At 38.1% G+C, this 18,916-nt stretch overlaps 1 protein-coding gene across 1 annotated transcript in view; it reads left to right on the top strand.

The window, feature by feature from the left end:
• The window catches only part of KDM4C (lysine demethylase 4C), a 437,653-nt gene that overhangs the window by 40,609 nt on the left and 378,128 nt on the right, over positions 1 to 18,916 (top strand). Inside the window, exon 4 of the mRNA XM_044920760.1 lies at positions 9,378 to 9,571. Coding sequence (XP_044776695.1) covers positions 9,378 to 9,571 — 194 coding nt within the window. The remainder of the gene's footprint in view (positions 1 to 9,377; positions 9,572 to 18,916) is intronic.

The following is an 18,916-nucleotide window of genomic DNA, read 5'->3' on the forward strand; positions in this document are numbered from 1 at the left end:
AAAAAATCAAGGTGGAAAAAACAAACAATTGGAATACGCAGAAGAAAAAATAGAATTCTATAGAAGAACTGGGAGAGACATAAATTCTTTATCTAAATTGGGATTCTACTGGAATTAGTAGTAAGTAGTAAATAAGGTGAAAATAGATACTAAGTACTTAGACATTTTCTGTCATAAAAGTTTATTATAAGATGCAAAGATTTTGAAATACTACACCTAAAATGCAAAGTATTTGAAATAATACACCTTAAAAAGTTGAATAAGACAAGGGCTTGCTTAATCTAGAAAGTATGAATACATTAGTAAATATTATTGTTTTTAATTTACCATATGAAAAATAACTTGTCAGGATCTGAGTATGGGATTTTACTGTTTTCTTAAATGTAGAGATATTTGATCCTCTTTAAAGGAGGACAAGGCCTCATATGGTTCAGGTTCCCTTTAGGATTTTCTGCAATGGTCATGCATAGATGTGTAAAATAAATTTGAGAACTCTGTTTATTATTTCTGTGATTTTTTTTAATAGAATGCAGATCTTTAAGTGAATCTATTATTCTGCTCTTGGCCTAAGCCAGTATTTGTAAATCATCTTCTTGATAGGTAGGCCTTTAAAAGAATAAAAAGGAAAAAGCATAATCACCAAATTACTAACTTCCTTTCCAGTTATTGGGGATACAGGGAGGTTTTTTGCTCCTTGATTATATAAAGCTAGGCAGTTTAGAGTTGACTTTCTGGGTCATTGTTTGGCCATGCGGCTTCAGACTAGTTGAGCCAGCGTGGGTTAAAGTTTTCATTCTTGCTCTTGAATGCAGCTCCGTGATTATGAGCTGTAAGGTGTTGGGCAAGTTATCTGATCTCTCTTTGCTGCAGTTTTCCTCATCTATAAAATGGCACTGATAATAGATGCTTTTAGTATCTGCCTCATAGGATAAAAATGACATGATAAATGAAACATCTCATGGCCTGCTCCACAGTATATAATGAATAAATGTTAGCTGCTGTTGGTGGCAATATTACAGCAAAACAAAACAAAGATCCTGAGTCTGTAAGGAGATAGCAGTGATTCCAAGAGGATTGGGAGGAATTCCGTTCTGTTCTGCAGTTGTCCTTTATGTATAAAAGTCCAGCCCAGCAATTTATACTAATCTATAATCATCTGTCAAAGACTGTCAGAACCATGAAGGGTGTTTGTTTAGGGGTTACTGCTTTAAAAAATATCCCTTTTGTTTTTAAGATATAGACCACCATCTTGTCACTGCCCAGACAGAATTGGTGCTATGGAGTGTGAATCAGGAGATACCTACTTTATCGTGATTTTTTTCTTTATCGTATTTTTGGAATGTAATATCTGATTATGTATGTGCAATGTATTTAAGTTTTAAAGCACGATGATACACTGAATATCTCAAACCCACTATGCAGTTCAGCAGCTAGAATGTTAACATACTGCCCATGGACTATTCTTTCTACAGCCCTTCCTTGCTACCCTACCCCACCACCCAGGGGTGGCCTGAATTTTGTGTTTGATTTTTTGCCTTTTAAAAACATAGTTTTCTCAGAGATGCATATATTTTTAAATAATGTATTTAGTTTGGCCTATTTTGACCTTAATAATACATAATATCACTTTATACAGACTTTTGAGACTTTGATTTTTTTTCTCCCAACAATAGGCTTCCCAGGTTTATTCATATTACTGTGTGAACTAGTGTCCAATCATTTTCAGTGCTATATAATATTCCATTTGGTGAATATATGTTTTATTTTTTATTATCTTGCCAAGGGACATTTTCTTTCTGTTTCTTTTTTTAGTAATAAATATTTCTGAGTGAAATAGTGGAAGGGGACTAAGAATACACTTACCTTGATGAGCACTGAGCAACGTATGGAATTATTGAATTACTACATTGTACACCTGAAACTAATATAACACTGTTTACCATACTGTAATTAAAATAAAAAATATAAATAAATATTGCTGCTGGGCGCCTGGGTGGCTCAGTTGGTTAAGCGACTGCCTTCAGCTCAGGTCATGATCCTGGAGTCCTGGGATAGAGTCCCACATCGGGCTCCCTGCTCGGCAGGGAGTCTGCTTCTCCCTCTGACCCTCCTCGCTCTCATGCTCTCTGTCTCTCATTCTCTCTCTCTCAAATAAATAAATAAAATCTTTGAAAAAAAAATAAATATTGCTGCTATGAACATATTCCTGTGCATGGTTCCTGGTGCACATGTATAAAGGTTTCCCTAGAGCAGTTACCTAGGAATGGAAGTGCCTGCTCATAGAGTATTCAACTTTATCACATACTGTTGACTTGTTTTTCAAAGAATTTATACCAATTTATGTTCCTGCAGCAGTGTATAATCATTTTTTTTAAGACAGCTTTGGTGGGGTATAATTTTTTTTTTTAATTTTATTATGTTAATCACCATACATTACATCATTAGTTTTTGATGTAGTGTTCCATGATTCATTGTTTGCGTATAACACGCAGTGCTCCATGCAGAACATGCCCTCTTTAATACCCATCACCAGGCTAACCCATCCCCCCACCCTCCTCCCCTCTAGAACCCTCAGTTTGTTTCCCAGAGTCCATAGTCTCTCATGGTTCATCTCCCCCTCTGATTTCCCCCCCTTCATTTTACCCTTCCTACTATCTTCTTTTTTTTAACATATAAGGAATTATTTGTTTCAGAGGTACAGGTCTATGATTCAACAATCTTACACAATTCACAGCACTCATCATAGCACATACCCTCCCCAACGTCTTATCACCCAGCCACCCCATCCCTCCCACCCCCCACCACTCCAGCAACCCTCAGTTTCTTTCCTGAGATTAAGAATTCCTCATATCAGTGAGGTCATGTGATACATGTCTTTCTCTGATTGACTTAATTCGCTCAGCATAATACCCTCCAGTCCCATCCACGTTGTTGCAAATGGCAAGATTTCATTCCTTTTGATGGCTGCATAATATTCCATTGTATATATATACCACATCTTCCTTATCCATTCATCTGTCGATGGACATCTGGCCTCTTTCCATAGTTTGGCTATTGTGGACATTGCTGCTATAAACATCGGGGTGCACGTACCCCTTCGGATCCTTACATTTGTATCTTTGGGGTAAATACCCAGTAGTGCAGTTGCTGGGTTGTATGGTAGCTCTATTTTCAACTTTTTAAGGAACCTCCATGCTGTTTTCCAGAGTGGCTGCAGCAGCTTGCATTCCCACCAACAGTGTAGGAGGGTTCCCCTTTCTCCACATCCCCACCAACATCTGTCGTTTCCTGACTTGTTAATTTTAGCCATTCTGACTTGTGTGAGGTGGTATCTCATTGAGGTTTTGATTTGGATTTCCCTGATGCCGAGCGATGTTGAACACTTTTGGTGGGGTATAATTTATATACCACAAAATTTGCCTATTTTAAGTGTATAATTCAATAATTTTTGTGTAACCATCACTTTGATTCCAGTCTTAGAACATTTCTGTCACCTCCAAAAGGATCCTAATCCTGACATATATTATCTTGAGCACTTAATATTTATTTTTCCTCACTTTTAAATGTGAACTCTTTAATGTCTGCTACCTTTTTGCAGAAGTGGCCACAGATGTATTTTGTTTGATCCACATGGTTTTAAAAGTTAGTTAATATCACATTAAAATTTGGATTTGGGGCTTCCCTTAAAAGATTAGAAGATCTGGCAGTATTCCTAGTGACAGCAATAGACAGGAGCTGAGTAATGGCTGTCCTTGTTAGACAGGATAGTAGATGTCTCCAGATGGATAGGGTCTCCCCATTTGGGAGGGGAGTAGGGTCTCCAGATGGTCTCCCCGACTCCCCCTTTGACTTACACTTGGCTGCTTCACTCACTGATGTTACGTCTGGGCTCTTTGGGTACCGGATTTGTAACTCCTGCTTTGTCGCCCAGCTCTTCACTTTCTGCTGTGCTCTTTGCAACATGCTGCTGACAATTCTCTTTGCGGTGAGGTGGGCCCTGAACCCCAGGGAATACCACTCAAACAAGTGGTCCTGAAACCCCGTCCCATGTTTTTGAAAGAAAAATTTAGTTAGAAAGGAAATTTTGAAAAATATTCTCCTATGTGTTTTGTAATCTTATCTTTACAGTTGTCCTATGAGGTAGGCAGGTCTGGATTTAAGTTTCCTTGGGAAGCCTTAGGACCCCACTTCTGCTGGCAAGGATATAATTTTTGAAAGTAGTTCCAGTTAGAGACTGGACCTTTACTATAGCTGTTTCAAAGTGTTCACAGTCTTGTCAGGGCCCAGTTGGCAGACTTGAACTCTGGTCACTGCTCTGCCACAAATGACCATTGATCCTGGAACTCTGGTAAGTGCTGGAGCCAGTATTTGATCAGAGAGCTTTTGATTCCTGTACAGCATGTTGCTTTTCTGAGATTGTGTCATTCTTTGAGAAAGAAATTCTTCATTCCATTTTGCTATTTGCTGGGTGAGGGCAGAAAAAGAGTGTGTGTATTAACCTTGATTTTCATAAGTTTACTAATTTATCTTTTGTCTTAGAATAACCTTTATGTAGGCTTTGGTGGATGTGCCTTCATTTTTTTCTCAAAGATTTTATTTGTTTGAGGGGTGCCTGGGTGGCTCAGTCAGTTAAGTATCTGCCTTTGGCTCAGGTTGTCCTGCATTGGGCTCCCTGAGCAGCGGGGAGCCTGCTTCTTCCTCTGCCCTTCCCTCCATTTGTGCTCCTTCTTTCTCTCTCAAAAATAAATAAAAATTAAAAGAAAAGATTTTATTTATTTGAGAGAGGAAGAGAGACACCACAAGGGAGGGGGGGGGGGGGCGGGGGCGGACAGAGGGAGAAGGAGAAGGAGAAGCAGACTCCTTGTTCAGCAGAGAGCTGGTTGCAGGGCTTGATCTCAGGACCCTGAGATTATGAACTGAGCTGAAGGCAGATGCTTAACCGACTGAGCCACCCAGGTGCCCTGCGCCTTCATTTCTATGTACTTTTTTTTTTTTAAGCCCATTCACTGGTCATCAGTATATTTGGTAGTTTTAAAAGTTTGATTATGTCTTCTATCTTTTCTTCCTAGTTTTAATCTCTTAGTCTATCTTCATTTAGAAATACCTTTTTGGGAAGATTTTAATTGCATTAAATTTACACTATATGTGTTTTTAATTTAATTTAATTTAATTTTTTAAAAGATTTTATTTATTTGTTTGACAGAGAGAGACACAGCGAGAGAGGAACACAAGCAGGGGGAGTGATAGAGGGAGAAGCAGCCTTCCTGCCAAGCAGAGAACCCGATGTGGGGCTCTATCCCAGGGCCCTGCGATCATGACCTGAGCTGAAGGCAGACGTTTAATGACTGAGCCACCCAGGTGGCCCTCTCTATGTGTTTTTAGATGGCACAATCAAATTACCTGTATGTATTATGACAGTAGATGTGACCATATTCCACCCCACCCTACCACATACCCTGGGTTCTGAAATGCCATCACAGCTGTGGCTCAAATTATTTTCTCTCTTTCTACTGAGTTATTTAGGCTGAGGCATTTAAGGAGAAGTTTACTATAATCCTTCCCCGAATGTGCTGTCCCACACAGCATGATTTTATGGAATGTGAATATATTATATAAACAAGATTCCATGGTTAAGTAATATTTGGTAAATTTGGAGTTAAGCAGAGTTAAACAGACTTTCTTATAAAGGGCCTCTCACATCCTTTGGAGTACCTATCAGCTCTGTGACTCTAAGAGGAGGAGAAAAAGAAGCCAAAGTTTGACCATAGCCTCTGGTAGGACTAATGCCCCACTGGAAATATTTTGGGAAAAATTGGTTTACTATGAGTTTTACATTATTTCTCTGTGTTAGGTGGGAATGGCTCATTATTGGTGAGGTTTTTAACATGACATGTTATTGCTATGTCATCCTTCAATCTTCCAGTGACTGAGTGCAGTCACTGTAGGGTGAGTCACAGATGTGCACAGTACTGAGGAGAGGGTGCTTATTGCTGGCTATGGCCTATTTCAGGGACACAGGCCCAGAGTGCAAGGGACAGGAACTCAAACTTGGTACTGTCTCTCTGTGGAGTTGTATAAATGCATTGTTCCTGTTCTGATGTTACTCCCTCCGTGAAATCCAAAGCCTGGTCTTCAAACAGCTCCTGGCTCTGGTTATGGTAATGAAGATTTAAGAGTTCTTTCAAACTGCCATCTGATTCCTGATAGGTGGAAGATACAGAAATTGAAAGGAAGAATCCTTCAAAACTCCTCAGTTATGCATATGTGCACAAATCATGGGCCAATTGTGAATTATTTCAGAAAACCTGACAGATACAAGGTAAATAGACAGATGGAGCAGGACAGGCCCAGAATGCCAAATAGGTGATTGGAGTGAAGGGAGTGGGACCTGGCAGGTAATGTTTGCCCAGTGAAAGTCAGGTGAATTATAAATATTGCTCAAGCATCTGCTGAAAGATGTGTGGGAGAGCTTTATTTGAGGGGATGGAATCTGGGAAGAGGCATTTGTCTATGGGCTTGGACTGGTGTGCAGACTTTCTGCTAAGATTCAATGGCTGTAAGCTTTGAATAGTTTGACAAATTCTGATCTGTCATGTGGGGCTTGTTTGTAGCTAGGGTCTTTTTGGAGACTGCTTTTACACTAAATGAGTTCTGTTACCACCCCCACAAAAGTAAAGCAGGCTTGCATTTTAAGCTTTGCCAGTGTTTGTGTAGGATGGTTGTACCTGTGGGTGGGAAGAATGTGGGAACTTTATGGGTTTGCCTGTCTTAAATTTTAGCTCCTTGGATCTTTGTTAAGGAGGCTGAGAGAAGAGGATGATACATTTTATTTTAAGATGATCAGAACTGGAAGCATTGAGTTTAGGTTCAGGAATCAGATTTAGGTTTATCTTTGCCACCTACTACTAGCTAGTAGTATTAGTTTTTCCATTTGCTCATTTGTGTATAATGTTACCTATTTTACAGGATTGTTTTGAATAGGTATAATATGAATGTATGTGTAGCGTAATGGTCTGTAGGGTACGGTATAACACTGTCGAAATGACAGACTAGGTGTACTCCTTTTCTAAATCTGTGAGGGCGACCTGGACTCTTCAGTGTTTGAGCAGAGCCTGTCCTTGGTAGCAGTTAGGGAGTTCAGTCAATAGTAGAGAACACAAATTGGAGAAGGAATTTTGAAACAGTAAGATTTATTTTTAGTCTCTGTTATGCTAGTTACTCTTAATATAACCTCTTTAGTTGAAATATACGACTTTTTATTTGAGTAAAAGAAACTAAGTTTCAGCATCATGGCGGCTGTGGCTCTGCCCAGAAGAAAGTACTGTAAATATGTTACTCGCTCACTAATGGAAAGAACCAGTAGTGAATTTCACAGGACTTTATTATCACTTATCTCGTTGTTTGGGGAGGCTTTCCAGTAAGATTTATTAGAGAATACTGGAGATGTTTATTTCATAGATTCTAAGAAATAGTAGGCATTATTTTCCAAAGATTTTGTATCTGTTAGTCTATTCAGTACTCTGAAGCAACTCTAGGAAGATGCTGTAGCTCTCATGTTTTCATGAAGAAAGACTGGAAGCTCAGAAAGTCTCTGATTTTTGCCCTGGTCAGTGGCAGAGCTGGGGCTATAATCTGGGTCTTCTCTCAATACTCTTTCTTCTCTACCTTCTTCCTCTTAGAGCTGCAGGTCAAGAGATGTCAAGGGATTCAGCCTCAGTTATTTCTGAAAGGTAATTGTCAGTCAGGAATAAAGATAAGAATTCTCTAAATGTAGGAATTTCAGGGGGATAGTTTGTTCTTAAATTCTTAAGCTCATTCAGTTTAAAATGATTCCTATAATATGGTGCTCATTTATTATTTTAGATTCATCACCTCAGTAATGACTTTCAAATAGAACTCTATTATTAGAGTGATTGGACCGAGGTCTGATTGGACTAGAGTTAAGAGACTGCATCACTATAAGTAGAGTGAGATAAAACATTTTATAGGATTTGATTTAATTTTTTATGAGATCTCATAAGTTGGAACCTAGAATCTTCTCTAAAAAGATACTTTGACCAATTTCCAAATTGCAAACTTCCCACTGTGGGGTTTAAGTTATAGATAGAGTGGCTGCTCAGGGGAGTTTGGGAATGAAATTATTTCCTCTGGGACTTTTAATTGTGTTACCTGAGGCAGAGCTTCAGTAACTGCTGCATCAATAATTTTCCTAATCCAAAGCTTGAGGAAGTGAGATTTGTACACTGAATAGAGAATCGTCTAGAGACCAAAATGAAAACAGAACAACCCTGGAAGTTTTTAGTGTATAAGGGAAATACTAAATGTGGTTGTCTGTGTGGTCATAGGCATAGTCATTGGAGAAGGCCTTATCGGTATAGAGGAACACATTTAATGGCCTTCTTTAATAGCATCACGAGGAGATTGAAATGGATTTAAAGGCATTGCAGTTTCCTCGTGATTGCATAGAATGGGCCCGATCTCTAATGTTAATGTTTCATTTTGAGAAAGGCATGTAGGAAAAATACACAGTTTGTAAATATCTTAAGCAGTTGTGAGTTATAATTGAATAATTGGTAGTTCTAATAAAACCAGAATCTTTTCCTATCACCATAGTTCTAATATCAGTGACTCCCTCCTTTTCTCTCTATCATCATCATTATTGCTATAAAACTAGATTTTCCCAGCAATTTTATTGAAGTTTGGATAAATATTTTTATCAATTATTCTGTGTTTAAAACTTCTCATCAACATAAGACATTAATATTTAGTTGAAGGAACAGTAAAAGCACAATGATCTGTGATTTAGAAGAGTGTTAAGAGTTTTCCCCATAATTAGAGGTGGGATTTTTAGGAAATGGTGTATCACATGCTAAAATTGAAATGGATAGGGATGAGAGTGGGAGCACAGAAGATATATTTTGCCATTGGTGTCTTGAGATAATGTCCAACCTTGAACATGACTTCTAAACTAATGTACAAATAAATAAACTAAAAAGCAAAAAGCTACCTCCCCCCCTCAAATAGAAGGTGTGTGTGCCAAAAATGGAAAGCACACTTCAAATCATATTCTTTGAATCAATGATTTTTTGCTAACAACCACTAAGGGGTGGGGCTTTAACTTACACTTCCATTTGGAATCAGGAAGTTTTTTGCTATACTTTCATACTAATGTTCATACAGAACTACATTATGCCAGTAGTAATCTTGGATAATTAATAATTGATATATCACCTGAATGATGATTGCTTTATTTTTCATTTCTCAGTGAATTAAAATACACAGTGTGATAATTTTGGCACATGACAGTTTGATTAGTAAATGTTATTTTTATTAGTTTATTAATGTTTGATTTTTTTTTCTCTCTCTCCTGGTTCCAGGGTGTGGATGAATGGAACATAGCTCGCCTAAATACAGTCTTGGATGTGGTTGAGGAAGAGTGCGGTATTTCTATAGAGGGTGTAAATACCCCTTATCTGTATTTTGGCATGTGGAAAACCACATTCGCATGGCACACCGAGGATATGGACCTCTACAGCATTAATTATCTCCACTTTGGAGAGCCCAAGTCTTGGCAAGTTACATGTTTAATATTCATTTGCTTAGGAGTTCTGAAATTTGGGCAATATGAACCTACTGAAGAGGATTTTCTTCCCTTATCTGGTGAATTCAGATTTATATGAATTGAAAGTTTTTGAGTATAATAATTGATTGTCTTCCGTTCTGCGCATGGTTTTGCTGAAAACCATAAAGTTAGTGGTGACTGGTATATCTAATGTGGCTTGCAGACCATTTTGTGGGGCATGGATTGATAGGTATTGTAGTCTTGAGGAATTTGTTAGGCATTTTTACTTTTCGGAGCATTTGTTGGAAGGTATGCTGGAAATAGTTAAGAGTGAAAGTTGACTTCATTGATGTTGAGTATTAGGTAATAATAATGATCTTCTGGTCCAGCCTCTTCTAAATAAATGACAAGAGTAGGAGAGGAGGGATGAATCAGGAGGGCTGTTACTGCTCTCTGGGTGATGGGCATGGGGAAAAGAATGTTATTGTTAATATGTGTTCTTAACTTGCAATTTCCTGTGTTTGTGAGCCTCTTTCCTCATCTTTCTGAGCAATGACTTGACAATGTGCTGCTTTGTAAAATACATCATGTAGTACATTCTTATGTACTTGTTAGTACACATATGTTGTTAGTTTGTCAGTCACCCTGGGATCCTTTGTGGTTAGCCAGTTTCATGTTTTGAATTTGTTTTTGTGGGTTTTAGTCTTAGGGAAATTTAAGTATCAATCCTATTTTCTATAATACACGTACATGCAGGAAAACAGACAGAAGCATATGAAGCATGACCTTGACCAATCCAGGAAAGATGATGTTTCAGATGGATGTGAACATGATAGGATGCTCTTCAGGTGCTTGTTTCAGCCCTGTAGCTTTCTTGCCTCCAAGTTAAAGATAATGGCCTCTTTCTAAGTTCCCCTGCTGATTAGGTGTTGAGATGCAGTAATTTGGGGATAATCTCCACCTCCATTTTGCCATTATTGCTTGTCCTTGAAGTTTTATCACGTGTTGAGATGTGAAATTGTAAATTTTCTCCAAAAAAACTCAGATATAGCAAAAGTTCCTAATGATCAAAAATGACATTTAGTTGGAAGGCAAGGTTTAGGTGGAAGAGCAAAGTTCTTACGGCATATAAGAAAAATCCAGGTAGTTCTGATTTTTTATGGAGTTTTGTGATCTAAAAAAGTTAGGGGGAAGCTAGCTGTTCAACTCATATTAAAGGTGTTTTACTTGCACATTTCATTTGATAAATTCTTAGTATTCTGCTCTCTAAATGGAATAAATAAAAATTAAACATTTTTAGTAGGTGGTCTAGGACCCAGAAAGGCTTTTGTGACAGAATGGTATGATGGGACTATTCATTACATAGGTGTTTACTGAGGGCCAGTTTTGAGCACATGCTTTAGGCCCCGTGGGTCTCTGTTTATCATACTTCTTCAGCACCACTGTAACATCTGTTGGAAAGAATGTCATCCTTTAGTACTTTTGGGACTTAACTTTGAGAGACTTAGAGAAATATTTTAAGCAATCTATAGGCACCTGGGCAGTTTCTCAGCTGCATAATTACCTCCATGCTCTTTCTGACATTCACTTTCAGTGTGAACAAAATTAAATGAAATGGGTAAATTCAACATGTTGGTGAAATCTAGTGTATAATAGGCAACTATATACTATATTTTTCTTAAGAAATCTGAAAAGTTAGTAACAAAACTTTTCTGGAGGTGTTTTAGAAGTCAGCTAATGAGAATGCCCAGGACAATAATTTGAGATTATAGTATTAGAGGAGTTTATTTTATCCCCCCCACCCACGATCCCCCCTATTAGAGGAGTTTAGATGATTATCTCTGCTTTCTTATCAAGAAAGATGATCCTCTCCCCCGTACTTCCATAAGAGAATTATGTTATCTCCTAAAGATCACTTAGGGGAGAGTATTCTGGTCGGGGAGAAGACTGATTCTGAGTCTTGTGTCTTTGTGAAAGAGTACTGCTGTTCATGAGTGAGAATAATTATGCCCATTTTCAAAGAATTTTTCTGCTAGCATCTATATTTTCTGTAGTTAATTACTCTATTAGTTATTATAGATATACAGACTTCATTATATGCATTAATGGTAGATTTATAATATCACTATTATCTTTAACTTTGACCATTATTTAGAATGATAAAATAATAAAACCCAGCAGTGAGTTATGACCACTAATCTACATTCCACTTTCTAAGGTAACTACTATAGGAAAAGAATGATATAAATGACTCTAAGGATATTTCCCAGTAGATTTATGAAAGATTATATTAGTTTAGCATAAATAATTTTTTTTTTTTTTTTTTTTTTTTTTTTTTTAAAGATTTTATTTATTTATTCATGAGAGACAGAGAGAGAGACAGAGGCAGAGGGAGAAGCAGGCTCCCCGTGGAGCGGGGAGCCCGATGCGGGACTCGATCCCAGGACTCTGGGATCATGACCTGAGCTGAAGGCAGACGCTTAACCGACTGAGCCACCCAGGCGACCCTAGCATAAATAATTTTGAGGTAAATTCTATTATCATTAAAATTCATTTTAGTACTCATCATAGTATATTTTAAGTGAGCTTTGAAAGGTGCAAGAAGCAATACAAATTTATGTAAATACCAGGAGGTAGGCAGTGTCTGTTGGCAGAGCTTAGATTCAAGGAACCAGCAATCTGCGCTCTAGTCCTTATTCTGCTACTAACGTCTGTGGCTTTGGACAAATAAATGTACTCCTTTGTTTGTTTGTTTAGAAAGATTTATTTATTTAGAGAGGTGGTTGGGGGAGGGGAGCAGAGGGAGAGGAAGAGGAAGAGGGAGATAATCTCCAGCCGACTCCACGCTGAGCAAGGAGCCCAACTCAGGGCTTGCTCTATCTAGAAAATGAGAAGATGAAGAGGTGACATAAGGTTCTCTGTGTGAATGCACGTACGTGCCCTGGTTTCCTTTTCTGCTGTCTTCTCCTTGTTGAGTTGTATGTGGGATAGTTGCCTTTACTTTTCTCCAGGGGTGCCCTCACCTGTGCTTGACATCTCTGACCCTAGCAATGTGTCTTTTTCTTCTAGCCTTATAGGCTGGTGTTGAACTTTGACTTCTTCTTCAATTCTACCCTTAGGCATCAAGTTTTGGATATGATTATTGCAAAACTGCCTAGGATTTCCTCCTTAATTCCATGTCTATGGTGCTCTCTGCTGTTCTCTGCCTGTGTATCCCTTATTTTTTGCCCGAAGGCTTTCTGGACCATCTGCTCCCCCTACCTTAGACACCTGTTTTTGCACCTTTCAGGTGCTTCTGGCTACCTCCTCACCCTTTCCTGTGTCTTCCTTGAAGTTGGGGTCTGTGTCTCTTTGCCTTTGAATCATCAGCACTTAACACAGGGCCTGGCTAGAGGACTCAGGCTCTGTACATAATTCTTGTTTGAATCAGGAGAGTGTTGTTTTGGAACAATCTGTTTAAGGGCAGACAAGGAAATATATAGAACATTATATAAAGATTTTTGTCTAAAGTGTAGCTATTAAGAACACTCATTTTCCTGGGATTTCTGAGTAGCTGCAGATGCACAGCTCCAGATAGAAGCCGTGAGACACACTTTCCTGGGCGCTAAGGGTGGCAGATTTTGCTGAGTAAGTGTTCATGAACACAGGGTTGTACTGAAGAGACTTTAGAGGAGGTAATGATTTATTTAAACGTTTCTGGCATAAAGGTTTAGAGGAGAAAGAATGCTTTAAATAAGCACATAGAAAACTGCTTTAGCAGTCAGTGGTAAAGTATTTATTTTCTTGGAATGAACATTGACTTTGGAGCCAGAAGACCTGTTTTAAAATCTCAGTCTGTCACTTACCAGCTGTATGCCTTAGGGCAAATAATTGTACTTCTTTCATCATGAGTTTCTTTAACTGCCGAATGGAGGTGTGATTTATTCTCTGTCTCCTTATAGGATTGCTAGGAGGGTCCAGGGATATACTTTGTATAAAAGTGCTTTGTAAACTGTAAAGTACTATACAAATATTTTCAATTACTATTATTTTAATAACCTTATGAAAATACATCATTTTTTGGTCATAGTAATGACTAAGCTTGAACTTGGCATGATGTATCTGTATATAATAGAGTAGGGGGGCGCCTGGGTGGCTCAGTCGTTAAGCGTCTGCCTTCGGCTCAGGTCATGATCCCAGGGTCCTGGGTTCGAGCCCCGCATCGGGCTCCCTGCTCAGCCGGGAGCCTGCTTCTCCCTCTCCCACTCCCCCTGCTTGTGTTCCCTCTCTAGCTGTCTCTCTCTCTGTCAAATAAATAAAATAAAATCTTTAAAAAAAAAATAGAGTGGGGATTTCAAGGATAAATAAAATATAATTCTCCCTTTCAAATGTCATATGTGATAGTGGTTAATTGCTGGGGGATATAGAATTTAGATGGTGCCTCGAATCCTTCTTCCTGAGACTGTGTCCAGACACAGTGAATAAGAGACTTCAGATTTACTCTCTAGAGAAGGAGAAAGGTAAGATTTGAGAGGACATGTCTTAAGCTATGAAAAGGTCTAAAATCAGGCAAGAAGTTTCTCCTGGATGTTTTTGGAAAAGTTAAGAATGGGCTGTAGTATTTTGGACTTGGTTAAATTTTATTCAACTGTGAGATTTTGTAAAAGTACCATGTAGCATTAAGAAGTGTCAGATTATTCAGGATAGATAGTTTAAACTTAGTTTGATGCTTTTTCATTAGATCATTTGTTCAGTGTTGTGTGGTATTTAAGAGCATGGGTTTTTTGTACCTGAGTCTTGTGTTTTGAGTTCTGGCATTACTTTTTACTGAGCATGTGACCTGGGCAATTATTATATAACCTTCATGCCTCAATTTCCTCTCCTAAAACACTCAGATGGTTCTAAGGTACTTGTGTGGATGAAATAAAATACAGTGTACAAAGCATGTGCCACAGCTCCTGATACATCATAAGTGCTCAATCAATAATATTCCATATATTTCAGTTAACAAATACATATTGCATGGGGCGCCTGGGTGGCTCAGTTGGTTAAGTGACTGCCTTTGGCTCAGGTCATGATCCTGGAGTCCCGGGATCGAGTCCCGCATCGGGCTCCCTGCTTGGCAGGGAGTCTGCTTCTCCCTCTCCCACTCCCCGTTTGTGTTCCCTCTCTCGCTGTGTCTTTCTCTGTCAAATAAATAAATAAAATCTTTAAAAAAAAAATATATATATATTGCATGTCTTATATATAAGACCTCATAGATCTTGTATTAATAAGGATTCTTGGTTCTAAATGACAGAAACCCAGTTTAAGCAAAAGGACATCTGCTAGTGTATATGGTTGGGATAAGCTAGAAGCATGGCTCAATCCAGAGATCAGATGCTCCTATTGGGTATTTGTCTCAGCCTTTCTCTGCAAGTTTCCCTCTCTCCACTCACTCCCCTCCATCTCACCCCTTGCTCTTTTTCCTCTTCCTTTCTTCCTGGGTAGAGGAGAAGCTGTTTACTAATAAATAAGTATTCAATTATTGTTGACTTTTAGAATTCAAGTCTCTTTAAAAGAACAAACAAATTGGAGTCAAATTGACCCATGCATGTTTAATATATATCTTCATCAAAGTGTGAGCTCCTAGAGCTGGGGACCCTGTTAGTCTAGTTCACTAGCACATCTCCCATGCCTGGCACAGTATCGGGCATGATTGCAGCACACAGTAGGTACTCAATATTTGTTAAATAAACAGTCTTACTGAGGAATTTCTTATTGAGGTTAGAATATTGCTTTAGGAATTAGATAGCTTGATAATATTTAATGATATATTGAATTAGCAACCCATGGTTCCAACTCCTACTTGTCTATGTAGTAAGTTTAGACTCATTAATATATTCTAATTGCAGATATTAAGACTAATTAGATAATGATGAAAGCTGTATCCTTTTGATGGTTTATATAGAAAAAATACTCTTGGAATTAAGTAGTTTGTTTCTGGTTTAAATACTATTCCTAGAGAAAATTACCCTCTAAATAGGAAAAATAGATTTGTATAAATACTTTAACCAAGTATTAGTGAAATTAACTGCATAAGTTATTCTGATTATTTTTAGGCATATGTATGTATAGTTTTTAAGATATTATTACAAAAGGTTTAAGAAATTGGAAAGATAGTTAAAAAGTATGGTATTCATTTTCTAGTCAGCTATTGGTTACATTTGTAGGAAGAAGAGAGTACAGTGATAAGCAGGAACAAAAATTTTTATTGATAGAGTGGATCATAGTTTACTTAGACCTGAGCCTGACTTGGGAATAAACACCACTGTACTGGCACCCATCCCCATGCTTGCAGTCCACTGAGTCTCATAGACCCCTGCTCAGCAGAGTTCCCTAAAAGAAGCATCAGTGAGGTCTAGTGTTTGCGATTTTCAAAGCAAATCTCACTCTTTTGCCTGAAGTGATGTGATGTAATGCCTTTTTACTAACTGACTGGTAAGCGTGCGTTCTCATACAGGAACTCTAAACTTATATTTAGTACTCTTGATACCCCTGGAAAGCATAGCAGGAGCTTGTAAATTCCTCCAGGATGCCTCTTATTTGTTGCTATTCTTTCACTAAAGCAACCACCATCATTTAATAAGAACCAGAGAACTCTCTTCAAATGAAAAGAAATTGCTGAATCAAATCCATAACTCTTAGGGAAAAATCAGAAGGTTAATGCAAATTTATTTACTTTGTAGTTCATGGAAAACAAACATTAGTGCTGTTAGTTTAGCAAATTACCATGGCAAATGTCATAATTTACCAGTTACTTTGCCTAGCTTATCTTTTTCCCCAATTCCTTCCCTCCTTTTCAGACTTTTAATCTTACTGTTTAGATAACATTTTATAGAAAATACATATTAATATTTTTTTTGCAAAAATTATTCTTTGATTTGAGCATATAGGAATATGGCTTTGTGTATGTGTGTGTGATTGCACATCTACAGGTAGGCTTGCAAATAGATTTATGTCTTACTTTTAAGATCTCAAATGTATTCATTCTTTGTAAGCTTACTTTTCAAGGAATAGGGCTTGACTAGGGTGGTGAAGTATGTTTTGTTTGTTTCTGGTGACTCTGTTCCATTTAGTGAAGTCCTTTTTTTGTTTTTAAGATTTATTTATTTGAGAGAGAGAGAGAGAGAAAGAGAGAGCAAGCACATGCATGCTGTGGGGAGGGGCAGAAGGAGAGAGAATCTCAGGCAGACTCCCCCTGAATGTGGGGCCTGATGTGGGGCTCAATCCCAGGACCCTGAGATCATGACCTGAGCTGAAATCAAGAGTCAGATGCTTAACTGACTGAGTCACCCAGGTGCCCCTTAGTGAAGTCCTTTTACATGTGTCAGGAACCATGCTAATCACTTCAAGAAAGCACAGAAGTTTCCAGACTTTCTGTAAATGAAAATTTTCTTTAGAAGGTCAGTATATAAAACTGAAAATAAAGGAGGAACTGACCTGGCTAAAATGTGTTTGGTGGGACACTGTCCCTCAGTAACTCCTTTCCTGAAGCACTTTCATCAAGAAACACTGGACCCAAGATGGGTGGGGGGGGTGCAGGAGCAGGCATGGAAAACAGTTTGAAAATCAGTCATTTGATCCTCTAGTCCTAGAAAAATCACTTTACTGCTTACTGTGTTATCATTTGAGTATTTTGGAGAGATCAGTATTAAGGAGTAAAGATTTCTTTTATGTTGCCTATAGTTGATATCAACTAATAATTCATAGTATCTTTTTCCTTTCAGGGGAAAAGACCCATTAGTAGTGTGTAAAACACCCTTAGAACTTAGAAAATATTCAGTGGATTAAGTAACACGAAATATATTCTTTCTTGAAAATTAAGTTTTGTGCAGTTATTGTTTTTACTAAGTTTTATAATGACTTCAGACAAAAAGTAACTTGATTTTTATGATTGCTCAGGACATCAATTTATATGTATATGGATACTGAACTGTATTTTGAATCCCAGATGAAAAAGAGCTGCTTATATATATATATTTTAAAAGATATTATTTATTTATTTGACAGACAGAGAGAGAGCACAAGTAGGCAGAGAGGCAGGCAGAGAGAGAGGGAGAAGCAGGCTCTCCGCTGAGCAGGGAGCCTGATGTAGGACTTGATTGCAGGACCCTGGGATCATGACCTGAGCCGAAGGCAGCCGCTTAACCAACTGAGCCACCCAGGTGCTCCAGAGCTGCTTATATTTTTAATGCTCACTTATTCACTGGAACTTTCTTTTTAGGATTTTTTTTTTTTTTTTTTTTTTTGCTATAGTTTCCTGACTTATGACTGTCTGCAGATGTGGCTGGTAGAGTTTCTCTTTTTCATTTAATTGTTCTTTAGGAAATAAGCTATAAGATGGCATAAGGGTGGGGCTAAGCTTTGGCTGAATTCCTTTGCTCAGGGGCTTTTTGTCTAGTCTTATAAGGCCTCAGCTCAAATACCTTGTTCTCTAGGCCATGCTTTTAGATGCCTAGCTTTAAGTGACACCTCCTTACAGACATATTCATTGTAGCTCAGGAAGCCCACTCTGAAACTCAGATTTGTGTGCCAGGGTGTCTTGGACAACACCTGTGAGGGGGATGGAAGGCAGGGCTGGGCAGTTGGGGGAAATTAAACTGCATTAGAGCCATGGGCAGATCCCACAGGCAGCTGCAGCTGTCGAGTGCCTCCAGAATTGCTCCAAGTTGAGGCAAGAGGATCAGGCTTTTATATTCACATATGTATCATTCATTGTATATGGGCCACCACTGCCATGATCTTCAGGGAGGGAACATGATTTTGGGTGGGTGTGAGGTAGGGTGAGAAGCCTTCCTTTGGAGAATGCAGTGAGGGCCTCATCAGGAAGGGGGAGCCTGGCACCTACCACAGCATCTCTTACAGTCCTACGTTCTGTTTCTCACATCCATCTGTTTTTAAGAACTGAAAATGAAGTAAGCAATCTTGTATTTTCCACAGTTAATTAATGAGACTTTGTAATTTAAAATATGAATGCTTAAACTATAATAAATGCCCAATATTAAAACTTGTTAACATCATCAGTAATGTGAAAATGTAACATAATCACACATATAAAATCCACAGTTGTTCAGCCTTCTTTTTGACACAACTAGGAAAATGCTTTGTTAAAAAGTATATTGTAAATTAACCACTTCAGAAATAATGAGTTTTGTTTATTTTTGTATATTTGAGTTACTTTTTGATTCATGAAGTTTTTTGTAACAAGAACCAATGGGAAACTTTGGTAGTGGTTTAATGGCCTTATTTTTTATATCTGCATTTTTTTATTTTTTATTTAAAAAAATTTTTTTTATTCTTATGTTAATCCCCATACATTACATCATTAGTTTT

Source organism: Neomonachus schauinslandi, chromosome 13 (genome assembly GCF_002201575.2).
Source record: "Neomonachus schauinslandi chromosome 13, ASM220157v2, whole genome shotgun sequence".
Classification (NCBI taxonomy): domain Eukaryota; kingdom Metazoa; phylum Chordata; class Mammalia; order Carnivora; family Phocidae; genus Neomonachus; species Neomonachus schauinslandi.